The sequence below is a fragment of the Ahaetulla prasina genome, chromosome 1, assembly GCF_028640845.1.
Source record: "Ahaetulla prasina isolate Xishuangbanna chromosome 1, ASM2864084v1, whole genome shotgun sequence".
Lineage (NCBI taxonomy): Eukaryota > Metazoa > Chordata > Lepidosauria > Squamata > Colubridae > Ahaetulla > Ahaetulla prasina.
The window spans coordinates 179,908,241-179,922,984 of record NC_080539.1 but is presented as its reverse complement, the minus strand read 5'-3'; the positions used below and the strand labels follow the sequence as shown (position 1 = coordinate 179,922,984).

The window sequence follows — 14,744 nt, the reverse complement described above, 5'->3', positions numbered from 1 at the left end:
CCAACTTCCTGTTCAAGCAAGAGACCTTATATCATTTCATCAGTCTGTCAAGATATTTCTGGATCCTTAACTTGTCTTCTTGGGTGTTGGCTATTTCTGCCAGCTTAGTGTCATCTGCAAATTTGATGAGTTCCCTTTCTATTCCCTCATCTAAGTCATCGTGCTGTCTGTTTTTCATGACTTTTTTTCCAAATAAAAAAAAACTTAGATTACCAATATAACAGGGCTTCCTGAAAGCCGAATATTTTCACTGTTTATCTTCAGTAGTTGTATAAATGTGGCATCTTCATATTCATAGCGTTTCCCAAGTAGAATAGAAACTATGATGTTGGAAACAGCAGCAGTCAGAATTGTTGTGATGTCAAAGGATTTTTCTTGGCAAAGACAATAGATCAAAAGAGAATTGTGAATCAAACCAGGATTAAGGGGCATGCATAAGAGCACAAACGTGCCTAGCGTTTCTGTCCTATTGTTTCCTTTCATTATATCCAATTAATATAGTTATTACATACTCATACTTATATATATGCTTATATACTGTATAGTTATTTCATGCTTATGCTTACATACACTGTGTGACAAAATAAATAGTTAATAAATAAATAAAAAATAAATAAAATTAATAAAAATAAATAAAATTAATAAAAATAAATAATTTTTAGCATGGCATGCTAAAAATAGGAGGCTTAGGGGCTTTTTAATTAGTTGTTTTAAGAAATTTTTTAAGGGGAGTTTTAATGGGGATTTTAAGAGTTGGGAGGGGGGGGGAGGGATTCGACGGGTAGGGAGAGAACCCATCGGGAGGGGTGGGAGGTTAGGGCGGGTATTGGGAGTAGCCCGCCAGGTGGGGAGCCAGTCCTTGCGCTCGTGGCGGTTTAGTAATGGGTTCGGAGGTTATAGGGGGATTACGTTCCTTTTGGTGAGGTGGTTCCATTTGCAGTAAGTGGGAGGGGCAGATATGGCGGAAGGGGGACCGCATTGTTTTGGGGGCGCCGATGTCTGCAGGCGATCGCGCGCCCGATCCCCTCCTTCTCCCGTCCCCGGATGGTCAAGACCCTCAGAGCCTGGGCCTTCGTCTGATGTTATACACGCACGGTCCGTGGCCAATAAGGCCCCTAATACATGATCAGATTCAGGGGTGCAGCGGATATTATAGGCGTTACGGAGACCTGGTTGGGCACTGAAGGCGTGCCCTGGTCGAGATGTGCCCACGGGTTTCCGTGCATTCCATCAGCCGAGGGCCCAGGGTAGGGGTGGTGGGGTGGCGGTTGTTATTAAAGAGAGTCTAGAGCCGAGGAGACCACTGTACCTCAGATTGCGGTGTGAATCCCTCTTTGTGAGGTGGGGTCATAGGTGTCAGATGGGCTTGCTGGTCACGTACCTGGCTCCTTGCTGCGTGACAGCCGCCCTGCCCGAGCTCCTGGAGGTGCTGGCTGGGGTGGCAGTTGAGACCCCCAGACTTTTAGTCATGGGGGACTTTAACTGCCATCTTCCGGCTCGTCATCGACGGCAGCTCGGGAGTTCATGGCTTCCATGACGGCCTTGGACCTGACCCAAGTAGTTGATGGCCCTACTCACATTGGGGGTGGCACTCTGGACCTGATTTTTGTCTCTGGTCAGTGGTTGAGAGATCTGGACTTAAAGGAAATAGTCATTGAACCTTTGTCATGGTCAGATCACTCTCTTCTTCGCCTGACTTTCTGACCGCCATTCACCACCGCAGGGAGGCGGAGCCGACACGCTGGTTCCGCCCCAGGCGCCTGATGGATCCGGATGGGTTCCGGACGGAGCTTGGGCCATTTCCTGAGGGTCTGGCTCACGGCTCGGTTGAGGAACTTGTTGCGGCCTGGGAGCGGGCGGCGGGGCCTTAGACCGTGTCGTGCCTTTGCGGCCTCTGACCCGCGCAGGTCCCAACCGCCCTTGGTTCTCCGAGGAGCTGAGAGGATGAAGCGCCGGAGAAGACGCCTAGAGAGCTCCTGGAGGTCTAGCCGTTCAGAAGCTGATCGACACTAGTGAAGTCCTATACTAGGACTTACCTAGTGGCATTGAGGGAAGCGAGGCGTAGCTCGCCTCCTCCCTCATTGCATCGGCAGATAACCGCCCAGCCGCCCTGTTTGGTGACCCGCTCCCTCCTACACCAGGGGAGCGGGATGACCCGCTGCAGGGACGTGCTGAGGAGTTTAACGGTTATCTATACGATAAAATCGCTCAGCTTCGGGATGGTTTGGACCAAGATTGCGTGATACGGTGAGACGGCTGAGGGTGGTCTTGGTGACATTTTATGGGATGAGTTTGACCCTGTTGCTCCGAGGACATGGACAGGTTGTTGGGGAGGCTGAATGCCACCACATGTTTACTGGACCCGTGCCCCTCCTGGTTGGTGCTGGCCACGCAGGAGGTGACACGAGGCTGGCTCCAGGCGATTACGAGCGCTTCTTTGGTGGAGGTGTCTTTCCGGCCGCCTTGAAAGAGGCGGGGGTGAGGCCCCTCCTCAAGAAGCCTTCCTGACCCGCTGTTTTAGGTAATTATCGTCGTCTCCAACCCGCCGCGCGAAGGTTGTTGAGAGTATGGTGGCATATCAGTTTCCTTACACCTGGATGAAACTGTCTATCTAGACCTGCTCCAGTCCGGTTTCCGCCCGGTTACAGCACGGAGACGGCTTTGGTCGCGTTGGTGGATGATCTCTGAGGGCCAGGGATAGGGGTTGTTCCTCTGCCCTGGTCCTATTAGACCTCTCAGCGGCTTTCGATACCATCGACCATGGTATCCTGCTGCGCCGGTTGGAGGATTGGGAGTGGAGGCACCGTTTATCGGTGGTTCTCCTCCTATCTCTCTGACCGTCGCAGTCGGTGTTGACAGGGGGCAGAGGTCGGCCCGAGGCCCCTCACTTGTGGGGTGCCGCAGGGATCGATCCTCTCGCCTTCTGTTCAACATCTACATGAAGCCGCTGGGTGAGATCATCAGTGGGTTCGTGTGAGGTACCAGCTGTACGCGGATGACACCCAGCTGTCCTTCACTACACCGGACCACCCCACCGAAGCTATCGAAGTGCTGTCCCGGTGCCTGGAGGCCGTACGGGTCTGGATGGGGAGAAACAGGCTCAAGCTCAATCCCTCCAAGACAGAGTGGCTGTGGATGCCGGCATCCCGGTACAGTCAGCTAAATCCGTGGCTGACCATCGGTGGCGAGTCATTGGCCCCGATGGAGAGGGTGCGCAACTTAGGCGTCCTCCTGGATGAACGGCTGTCTCTAGAAGATCATTTGACGGCCGTCTCCAGGAGAGCGTTCTACCAGGATCGCCTGGTGCGCCAGTTGCGCCTTTCTGGCCCGGGAGGCCCTTTGCACGGTCACCCACGCCCTTGTGACGTCTCGCCTGGATTACTGCAATGCTCTCTACATGGGGCTCCCCTTGAAGGGCATCCGGAGGCTGCAGTTAGTTCAGAATGCGGCTGCGCGGGTGATAGAGGGAGCCCCTCGTGGCTCCCGCATAACACCCATCCTGCGCAGGCTGCACTGGCTACCTGTGGCCTTCCGGGTGCGCTTCAAGGTTTTGGTGACCACCTTTAAAGCGCTCCATGGCATAGGGCCGGGTTATCTACGGGACCGCCTACTGCGACCAGATACCTCTCACCGACCCGTGCGCTCTCACAGAGAGGGACTCCTCAGGGTGCCGTCAGCTAGGCAGTGTCGGTTGGCGGCGCCCAGGAAGGGCCTTCTCTGTGGGGCTCCCACCCTCTGGAACGAACTCCCCCCAGGACTCCGTCAACTTCCTGACCTTCGAACCTTCCGTCGCGAGCTCAAGACACATTTATTCATCTGTGCAGGACTGGCTTAGATTTTTTAAATTTAGAGGGGTTTTAAATTGATTTTAATATTTATATTTGATACTTATATTTCTATTTTTAATAATTCGGGCGCTAGAATAAGTTTTTTAAGGATTATTTTAATTTGTATATTGATATTGATGTTTTATATGCCTGTAAACCGCCCTGAGTCCTTTGGGAGATAGGGCGGTATATAAATTCGAATAAACTAAACTAAACTAAACTAAACTAAATAAATAATTAAATCTGCTTTTTCCTGCATTTATACTCAAAATCAGCTTACATAAAGGGAACATTGATCATAGAAGGCCATAGCTAGAGCAATGACATTGGACGTATTTCGATTAAAAACTATGCAAAAGTATTTAAAGGATAATTCATTATCCCAGAGGAAAAATTGCAGTATCTGACCATACATCAATGATGATTTCTTTGAACTACTTGAGGATAAAATACTTGGCAAAGTTATTGTGATGCTTCCTCATTAAATGATTGCCCTTTTAAAGATCAAATAGCTACTGAGCTTCATAAAATGAAGGAAGGAAAAGTAGGTATATTATATAGGAGGAAATTATAACAGATCTCAATGAAGATACTTATGGTTGTATGTAACCAATAATTTGCAAAAGAAAGGACAGAATGATTAAAATAAAACTGCAGCTACTTCCCACTGTCAAATCTGAGAACAGAACAGCCAAAATACCATTCACTCAGAATGTTAGAAGAAAAAGAGTAGAATTTAAACCCTTGAAGGCAGATACCTATATAGACTTTGATTCATATGTCATGCGTAATAAACTAGATATTGTATTTTTCTCAAGCCTTTCTTTATTGCAACACTGAGTCTGTAGCTTTGTAGGCATGCTTCATAAGTGGAAACACATTTGGCAATTTAAAAAAAAACTTCTAGTTTTCTAGATTATTTTTATATCACATACCACTCTTATTTCTTTTTCCTCAAGACAATTTTATCCATGTCATTTCTGGGTTGCAAAAATGAAAATGATGAGAACTTTGTATATCCTTCTGCTATCCCATAATTATCCAGATGTTTGCAACCCAGATATTGTGTGCTAGGCACATTTGACATTGTAGGGCTTTAACAACTAATATTTTGGGAAATACAAGATTCCTTCTATATTAGTTACTTGTAAGGTGTGCTGCTGAGTAGGTGCACCACCTGCAGCTTGATCTTATGACTATGCTAAAAATAAGATTCCATACTGATAATTCAAAGATAATACTTCTGTTGGAGAACATGGGTAAAATATGTTTTCTCTACATCACTTAATCACTTTAGATTATATCTTTCTGTTCTTTAAGAAACTGCCATTTGATTATCCCAGAGTGGAGAGAATTGACTCCAATTTACAAGACATTTTACTTCTGAGAGGAAAGACTTGCAACCCGCTGTAAATAAAGGCTCTAGAGGAGTCTGTACAGAAGAGTAAGTTTAGAAGTGTTATTTATAAGAGATTGTTTTATTATACTGAATTCACGTCCTCTGGAACCATTTTGCCATCCATAAATCATATTTCTATAAATATACTTAGCAAAAATTAAGACAATTTTAAGGGAGAAAACAAAGAATTAAGAATTGTTGGAAAGAACGAAACCCCCTCCCCCCCAAAAAACACTCCTTATTTATTTGATATAATCTGAGGAAATTATTTCCCATCCTACATTTGTCCAGGAAGATGCTCCAGTAGAGATTAGGAGGAAATCCCAACCCACCTGCATAAGTCTCAATTGTCTTCATTAAGATACTGCACTCTTCTGTGATTTTGTCTTCAATTGTCCTCTTGCCCATTCCGTACTCCCGTAAAGTGGATAATGTAAACCGTCGCATCACTTTCCAGTTCTCACCATGAGCAAAAACAAGACCTAAGAAAAAAGGGATAGATTGTGAAATATAATTTTAAAATCCTTTCCAGCTCATTCTTGTTTTACAGCTTCAATAAAGCATGCTCTGTCAATCTGATCAAGCATTTTGATCAAGCACTAACATGGGCTACCTCTTGCCAGGGGTGAAATCTAAAAATTTTCCCTACCAGTTCTGTGGGTGTGGCTTAATTGGTGGGCGTGGTAGTCAGATGGATGGGTGGGCGTGGCCAATAACAATAAATAATAAAAATAATAAACAAAGTATAAAAAACAATAAGAGGTACCAAAAACCAACTTTCACACTTTACACACACAACACAACACAACTGACTCACACACAGTGTAAAAGCAGCTGCACTTCACACTTCACACAGCCACAAAACCAACTTTCACACTTCACACACACACAACACAACACAACTGACTCACACACAGTGTAAAAGCAGCTGCACTTCACACTTCACACAGCCACAAAAAGCTCAAAAACCAACTTTTACACTTTATACACATACAACTGACACACAAACAAAATACCACATACAGCTTTCTGAGATTTTGTGTTTGTATAGTTAGAGTGAAACACTACAGAAACTTACCAAATCTCAGAAAGCTGCACAAATATTTTATTATTTATTTTATTTTATTTTATTTTATTTTATTTTATTTTATTGTCTTGTTTTGTTTTGTTTTGTTTTGTTTTGTTTTGTTTTGGACTTCAATTCCCAGAGTTCCTCAGCAAGCAAAGCCAGACAGCATTAATCACTCTGCGATGAAATAGATTAGCTAAGTTTAGATTAGTTCTGTCTGGTGCTGAAAGCGAAACTGGGGCTTTCCGGTCGAGAAAAAAGCCATGAGGTGACCAATAATCAGGTAAGTGCCTTAGAATCTCTTAAAAGGAGGTTTTCTACATGTTTTCTACATAAAACATGTTTTTTAAGGTTCTGTTGATGAGGAACTCAGGTGAGATCCCCAGAGTAGCCTTAAATTTTTTTTTAAAGTTTAAAGGCTCTGCCGATCTCAGCTGAGGAGCAGGATCTTCAAAGGCTTTCTTTTACTTTTAAAAGCATGTTTCGGCTGAAGCAAAACCTTCTTTTAAAAGTAAAAAAAAACCCTCTGCTCATGGTGGGGCTCAGCAGAGGCAGGGTGGGTGGGGCCAGGGATTTTTGCTACCGGTCCTCCGAACCAGCAGTTGCCATCACTACCGGATTGCGCGAGCCAGTCAGAACCGGGAGCATTTCACCCCTGCCTCTTGCCCATATCTTCTCATCTTCCTGGGTGACCTCAATCTACCTCTTATTAACTGGATAACAAATGAATATACAACTGAGCCCATCCATAGTACCCTGTAAAATGCTGTTACAAATCTACGTCTTGATCAACTAGTAACTAATGATACAAGACTCAACAACTGCCTGGGACTTCCGGTGGCTCTGCTCTCTTCGATGGACGCCTGAAAGGCGCCCACGGTGGGATTCTGTAAAAAGCCGGCGAAAACAGCGAATATCAGCTGTTCGCCAGCTGAAAGTACTTTCCCCGGGTAAAGGGGAAAGGAAAGAGCAGGGGAGGGATAGGAAGAACTCCCTAGAGGCCCCACTTTCTCGATTTGAAAGCGGGGAACTCGAAGGGGAAAGTTCCCTGGAAATTCCTCTGCAGCAGCTCCAGACCCAGCATGTCTCTGCTTTGGCAGAAAGAGAAGAAAGCAACCATCTCTGCTTCAAATGATTGCTATGGATTTTAATAAGCAGACGGAACAAACACAAGAGATCATCATTTAAACTGCAAGTATTAAATCTGACTTCTATTTTTTTGTAAACTTTTTTCCGCTTATAATCAACATTGAAACAAAATGGCGCTCGTTAGTTGCTGAGAAAGCAAAAGTGAATGCAGACTCTATCGTATCATGCTGGACTGTAAGCAGAGCAGACTGGATTTTTGCTTATTTTTAATTTCTTCTTTTTTTATTTGGATCTAAATGGACTGCTGGATTACTTTAGTTTGCTTAGGTATTTGAGAAGGGGACTCTCAGTAAGAATTTGGCCATGAAGGTTCTTTCAGAAGAATGGATTCGTGACTTTATACAGGAATATAGAGAGAAAATGTATGTAATTATCCAAAAATATGAATTGATAAAAAATTGGGATGTTTTGGATGAGAGTTTGGAGGAAACTAATCAGTCCAATCAGTATTTGGAAAATGGAGTGGAGGAGATACAAGCAAAAGTGGATAAAAATGAAGATATGATCATGAATAAACAAGATGATGTAAAGAGGCTTTCTTCAAAAGATTTGGATGAAACACCTGAATTTGTGTTACAAGAGGTTGTTTCCCGAACCGATAAAATACATAGGGCTAATGCTTTACAAGAGTTTTCTTTCCGGAATGATGGAATATATGGTAGTAATTTGTGGATTGCTGGACAAAAGGAACCATTAGGAGATATTGTGATTGACTTTTTAAAAGGAGTAATGAAGGAAAGACAGAGACTAATGCATCAAAAAAACTGGCAAGAGACAAAAGTATTATTCTTGAAAGAAGTTTTTTGGGAAATATTAACAGATAAAAATATTAGCGTTCCTGAAAGACTATATGCAAGAAAGATCTGGAAGAAATGGGTTGATTATATGTTTGATATATATCACAAAAGACTAGATATTTGGAATTATATTGGATTTTTTTTAAATTTTCTCTTAAGCTTGTGTACTAAGAAAAATGGCGATGGTCAGAGGAGGAAGGACTAAAGTTGAATAGAGATTGTAATTTGCTGTATCGAAATTATGTAATGTGTTTTACTGAATTGTAAATAGAATATTCTCGAAAGACTTTATGTAAGAAAGATTTGGGGGGAAAATGGGTTGATTATATGGTTTATAGAAGTTACAAGGGAGATATTCTCTGAATTGGATTGGATTTTTAAGCATTATCTGGTTTTAAATACTTTAGGATTAATCTGCTGTATTGAATATATTTTATCAATGTTAATTGTTATCTCTTGAAGGATTTTGGTTATGTAAGGGGGAAGTCAGAGCCAGAGAGGAAAAATTTGTATGATTGTTTTGGAATAACTTAGCTTATGTTTGTTTTTGAACTATATCTTATGGGTGTTCTGGGAAAGGGAAAATTTAGTGAATGATTGTTTTTTGAACTATACCTTGTGTTTGTTCTGGGAAGTCGGGGGGGAGGAGGGTGGTTTTGGAGGGAGGGGGGAAGGGGGAGGGGGGAGGGGGAGGGGACGAAAAAATTTTGTAAAAACTTTTTCAATAAAAAAAAAAAGACTCAACAACTGCCTTGACCTCATCTTCTGCAACAACGCAAACTCAATTTATGGACTACAAATAAAAGAACCCTTTTCCAACAGTGACCCCAACATGATAGACTTTTGTCTCAATATACGCCCTTACAATAATCTTTGTAATAATGATATTCCAAACTACAATTTCAAAAAAGCCAAGTATGACCTTATAAACACCGACTTCTCATCTCTTGACTGGCAAAATCTATTCTCAACCTGTATCACTGCTGAAGACCACTATAGAGTTTTCCTACTTGAAGTCAATAGAGTCATTAAACTATATGTACCACAAAACACCACCAAAATCAGAAAAAACAAATTACCCATATCAATAAAAAAGCTCCAATCCAAAAAAAAAATCCTTCTGGCTATGTAAACCAACTTCAGAAACTGCTACAAAAATATATGCAACCAAATAAAGATTGAATGCACCAATTACCACACCAAACAAGAAGGAGACCTTCTGTGCACAAAATCCAATCGTGCTTTTTATAACTTTGTGAACAAACTTAAAGACTCGAGATCCATCCCACTACTAAAAGGATCTAACGGCAAAGAATATAATGATGAAACAGTTAAAGCAAACCTCTTTAACACATTCTTTGGCTCAGTCTTTGTTAACAGTAATGGCTCATACCCAACATTCCCCAGTCGTACCAACAATGAGTACAATGATCTAACACAAATAGATTTCACAGAAGATAATGTTGAAAAGGCCCTTTGCAAACTGAAACCATCTCTATCTATTGGACCTGATGGTCTATGTGCATACTTCTTAAAAAAGTTTTCCACTAATATAGCAGAACCCCTAAGCATAATCTTTGAAAAAGCTTTCACAACCAGCTCCCTTCCCAAACTTTCGTCATTAGCCACGGTCATCCCTATCTTCAAAAAAGGAGACCCCAGCCTAGTTGAAAATTACAGACCAATTTCTTTAGGCTGCGTCACTTGCAAAGTAATGGAATCAATCATCAACCAATCCATTACCCTCCACCTAGGAACAAACAACCTACTCTCTAATAAACAATTTGGTTTCAGAAAAAATTTATCCTTTACATTTATAATTTACAACTTCTTCACTGCAAAAACATATGGACTACAAATCTTGATCAGGGCAAAGCAATAGACACAATTTACATAGACTTCTGTAAAGCTTTTGACTCAGTGATACATGACAAACTTCTTCTAAAACTAAAATCCTATGGCATCTCTGGACCCCTCCACAATTGAATAACAGCGTTCCTGTCAAACAGGCAAAGAGTGGTCAAAATAGGCAATGCCCTATCAAATCCTGTTCCTGTCAATAGCGGCATTCCCCAAGGCAGCGTTCTTGGACCAACTCGCTTCATATTATACATTAATGATCTCTGTGACCATATTATAAGTAATTGTGTTCTCTTCGCTGACGATGTTAAACTATTTAACACTATCAACAATACAGCTACCCTTCAAAAAGACCTTGACTTTTTGTCGGAATGGTCAAAGACTTGGCAACTCCAAATCTCAACCAGCAAATGCTCTGTCTTACACATTGGAAAAAAGAATCTGAACACTAAATACAAGTTCGATGGACATTACCTTGTAGATGACACCCCACCCCACCCCCATTAAAGACCTTGGAGTTTTCATATCAAACGATCTAAGTGCCAAAGCCCACTGCAACTACATTGCAAAAAACGCTTTAAGAGTTGTAAACTTAATCTCGTGTAGCTTCTTCTCCAGAAACATTACACTTCTAACCAGAGCATATAAAACATTTTATATGAAATGGAAGAGACCACAGAGTTTGGTAGTGCATTCCAGGCATTAACAACTCTGTTACTGAAGTCATATTTTTTGCAATCAAGATTGGAGCGGTTCACATTAAGCTTAAATCTATTGTGTGCTCGTGTATTGTTGTGGTTGAAGCTGAAGTAGTCTTCAACAGGAACGACATTGTAACAGATGATTCTATGACTCAGGTCATGTCGAAGGCGGTGGAGTTCTAAATTTTCTAAACCCAGGATTTCAAGTCTGGTGGCATAAAATATTTTGTTGTAATCAGAGGAGTGGAGAACTCTTCTTGTAAAATATTTCTGGATACGCTCAATTGTATTATTCCAGACAGGTGAGCTGTATTCAAGAATTGGTCTAGCAAATGTGAAAGCAATCTCCATTTCTTCATGAGCAAATATCTTCTAAATCAGTGGGCTTCAACTTTTAGGCACTCAGGGACAATTTTTCCTCAGACCGGGTTTCACACACTAACTAGATCCTGCACATGCACAGATGAAGCTTCACTTGTTTGCATGACCCACTTCTTAATGGACTGCGGCCTGAGGGTTCTAAATTATTCAAAGTTGTTCTAAATTATTCAAAATTATAATTCCAAATACCTCTGGCCCCTTAATACACTATTAATTTTCAAAACTAAATATTTTGGACTATGTGGCAATCCATTCAATAGAGTGGAATGGAGTGGAGTGAAATGGAACGGAACAGAATGGAACAGAATAGAATAACAGATGAAGAATAATAGAAGAATAGAATTGGAAGGGACCTTGGAGGTCTTTTAGTCCAACCACCAAGCTTTCAGACAAATGGTTGTCCAGTTTCTGTTTAAAAGCCTCCAGTGATGAAACATCCACAATTTCTAAAGCAAGCCATTCCACTGATTAATTGTTCTCACTGTCAGGAAATTTTTCCTTAGTTATAGTTTGCTGTGTTCCAATCTTCTCTCTTCCCTCTCGTCCGTTCCCCTATCAGACGCCGAAGAAGTGAAGACATGTTCTGATTGGCTGACCGTCTGACAGCTCAGTATAAAAGAGCTATCAGACAGGAATACCTCAGCTGTTGTCATTAGCTGAGCAGCCACCTGCTAGCTTTCTCTGTTAGCATTCAATAAACCTGTTAGCCTTTTGAAATAAATCTTACCTGAATCTGTCCGCCACTGTTCATGGTACTGAACAACTGGCAACGGAGTTGGGATGCCAGGACTGAGGCACTAGACACGAACCGGTCACTAAAGAAAAGAGCTGTCACAAAAAACTGAGCTGAAGTCATACACGATGAGCAGTCGTGCTACTTCACAAACTTCCAAGGAGCCACCGTCTGAGGAGCCCAGGCTGTGCTAAACGTTTTTGCTGCATTTAACCCACTCTCCAAAGCGTGGGACATGTACATAGACAAATTTCAGTGTTTCTTGTTAGCTAACATCTCAAGTGATAGGAAAAAAGCTTATTTTTTATCATTTTGTGGCACTGAGGTGTTCAAGATGGCAAGGAACTTGATGGCACCTCAAGTACATTCCATACCTTGGGAGATATTAATGGCCAAATTAAAGAGCCATTATGCTCCAATGCCCTCAAGGATTGCCCTCAGGCATGCATTTTACCATAGAAATCAGAAAGAAGGCAAATCCATCAATCAGTACTTATCGGCAGTTAGAGCTGCTGCTCTTTATTGTGAATTTACAAATCTTGACAATTACTTGCTTGACAGACTAGTCTCTGGAATACGAGACTTCCGCCTACAGCACCTCTTACTGGCCAAGATGGAGATTACACTACAAACAGCACTAGATGAAGCCAGCGCTTTACAGCTGTCCAATAAATCCTCAATTGAAATCCAACAGGCTAACAACCCTACCATGACTCCCAAGCCTGACTCTGTTCATCACGAAGACTTAAATACTGAGGGCGGAATGGACAAAGATGAAGATATCCACCACCTCAAGTCACCAAGTGAAAAAAACTACATTAATGACAAAGCAGCCGCTCAAAATGTATGCCTAAGGTGTGGCGGGAATCACTCGCGGTCAGCCTGCAAGTTTAAAAATACTGCCTGTCTGTGATTGGTAAGACAGTCTGCAGCTAAGGCCCCTTACGTAAAGAAACCTTTTTATGCATGAAATTACACAGCCCACCCTCTCTGGCTGTTGGACAAAATAATAGATATCACTGAGCCCTGTTCATATAGGGTAGTGTTAGAGGATGGCTGAATGTGGTGTCACCACATAGATCAATTCAGAGACCTTTGGATCACAGGGCCTCTCCAGCAGTCCAATGGGGCCAGGCCTTACACACTTCCAACGCACCACCTGCAAATTTGATGACTTCCCCTTCTATTCCCTCATCTAAATCATTTATGAAGAAACTGGGCCTAAAACATAACCTTGGGGGTACCTCACTGCTTACTTCCCTCCATGTAGATGTAGTTCCATTAAAGACTATATGTTGAGTGCAGTTTGTCAGCCAGTTACAAATCCATCTGATGGATGGATTTTTAAAAAAAATAAAACCAAATTTACATTATCTCTTACGGATGCAGAAATTCACCTACTAAATTTGGATGAATTTTCTAGTCAAAAGGGTCTTAATGTCATCAATCTGTAAAAAAAAAATTAAACAAATATTCAAAAAAAATGATTAATCTCAACAGCTCTAACTGTGAGAGGGATCTAGGAGTCCCCTAGTGGACAACCATTTAAATATGAGCTGCCAATATGGTGTGGGTGCCAAAAAATCTAATGTAGTCCAAGGCTGCATCAACAGAAAGATAAAGAGGGATCGTATTAAGGTCACAGGAAGTCATACCACTATTTTATACTGCTTTGGTAAGACTCCATTTGGATCAGTTTTGGTCTCTGTGATAAAAGAACAACAACACTGCGATTCTAGAAAGAGTTGCAGAGAAAAGCAACAATGATGATAGGGGGCTGGAGGTTAAAATATATGATTGTTGCAGGAACTGGGTTATCTAATCTGATGAAGAGAGGGACTGTGGGTGACATGTTATCAGTCTTCCAATATTTGAGGGACTGTCACAGAGAAGAGGTGGGGTGTCAACCAATTTTCCAAAGCAGCTGCAGGGAGGATAAGAAATAACAAACAGAAACGTATCATGGAGAAATCCAATCTAGCACTAAGGAGAAATTTCCTGTCAGTAAAAAAATTAATAACTGGAATGGCTTGCCTTCAAAAGTTGTAGGTTCTCTGTCACAGGAGGTTTTTAAGAAGCGATTGGACAGCCATTTTTTAGGAATGATATAGGGCAGTGGTGGCATGCAGAGCCCTCTCTGTGAGCATGTGCCCCATTGCCCCAGCTCTGTTTCGGGTCTCTGCTGTGCATACACACCTGCCTCCCATCAGCCAGCCGGTCTTTGGATCTCTACCACGCATGTGTGGGGTGCATACACATTAACACACACCTTGCAGTTTGGGCATGGACATGCACTTTGAGCACTTGGTCCCCAAAAGATTCCCCACCACTGATATAGAGTCTCCTGCTTGAACAGAGGTTGGAGTAGAAGACCTCCAAGGTCCCTTCCAACTCTGTTATTCTGTAGAATGAAAATTTATTCTGTAGAATGAAGACAAAAGGTTAAATAATAAGGAGTTATTTTTCCTTGATCCCTTTACAATTAGGAATACAGCCTATTCACTCCCTATTTCTATTATCCTGGTCAAATCCTGATGAAATATAATGATCGCTTTCAGAAAACATAGTTCAAATGTAGAAGCTAATTTTATCCAGAGTTTATCTTGGGATATAGAGTCAAAGCTATCTTTAGATTTATGAAAGCAAAAGAGATCACTCCAATTGGCAGATATTTCATCAGACCATAGTGTTTGCGCGCTATGGTATTTGAACATAGCTAATCAAAAAACTTATCAGAATCTTACATATCTTATAATTTACTAATTTCTCCTACCTGAGTAGGTAGTTGGAGTAGAAGGACTTGTAAGGTCCCTTCCAGCTATGTTATT

General features: G+C 41.9%; 1 protein-coding gene across 3 annotated transcripts in view; it reads right to left on the bottom strand.

The window, feature by feature from the left end:
• The window catches only part of LOC131198433 (cytochrome P450 2K6-like), a 51,591-nt gene that overhangs the window by 21,918 nt on the left and 14,929 nt on the right, over positions 1-14,744 (bottom strand). For 2 of the 3 annotated variants that reach the window (XR_009155079.1, XM_058183082.1), the window contains exons 3-4: positions 5,559-5,708; positions 214-374 (exon numbers count right to left, since the gene is read on the bottom strand). Coding sequence is in view for 1 of the 3 variants with exons in the window: in XM_058183082.1 (XP_058039065.1) it covers positions 214-374; positions 5,559-5,708 (311 nt within the window). In the remaining 2 variants the exon portion in view is untranslated. The remainder of the gene's footprint in view (positions 1-213; positions 375-5,558; positions 5,709-14,744) is intronic. The other variant, XR_009155080.1, reaches the window with a different exon arrangement.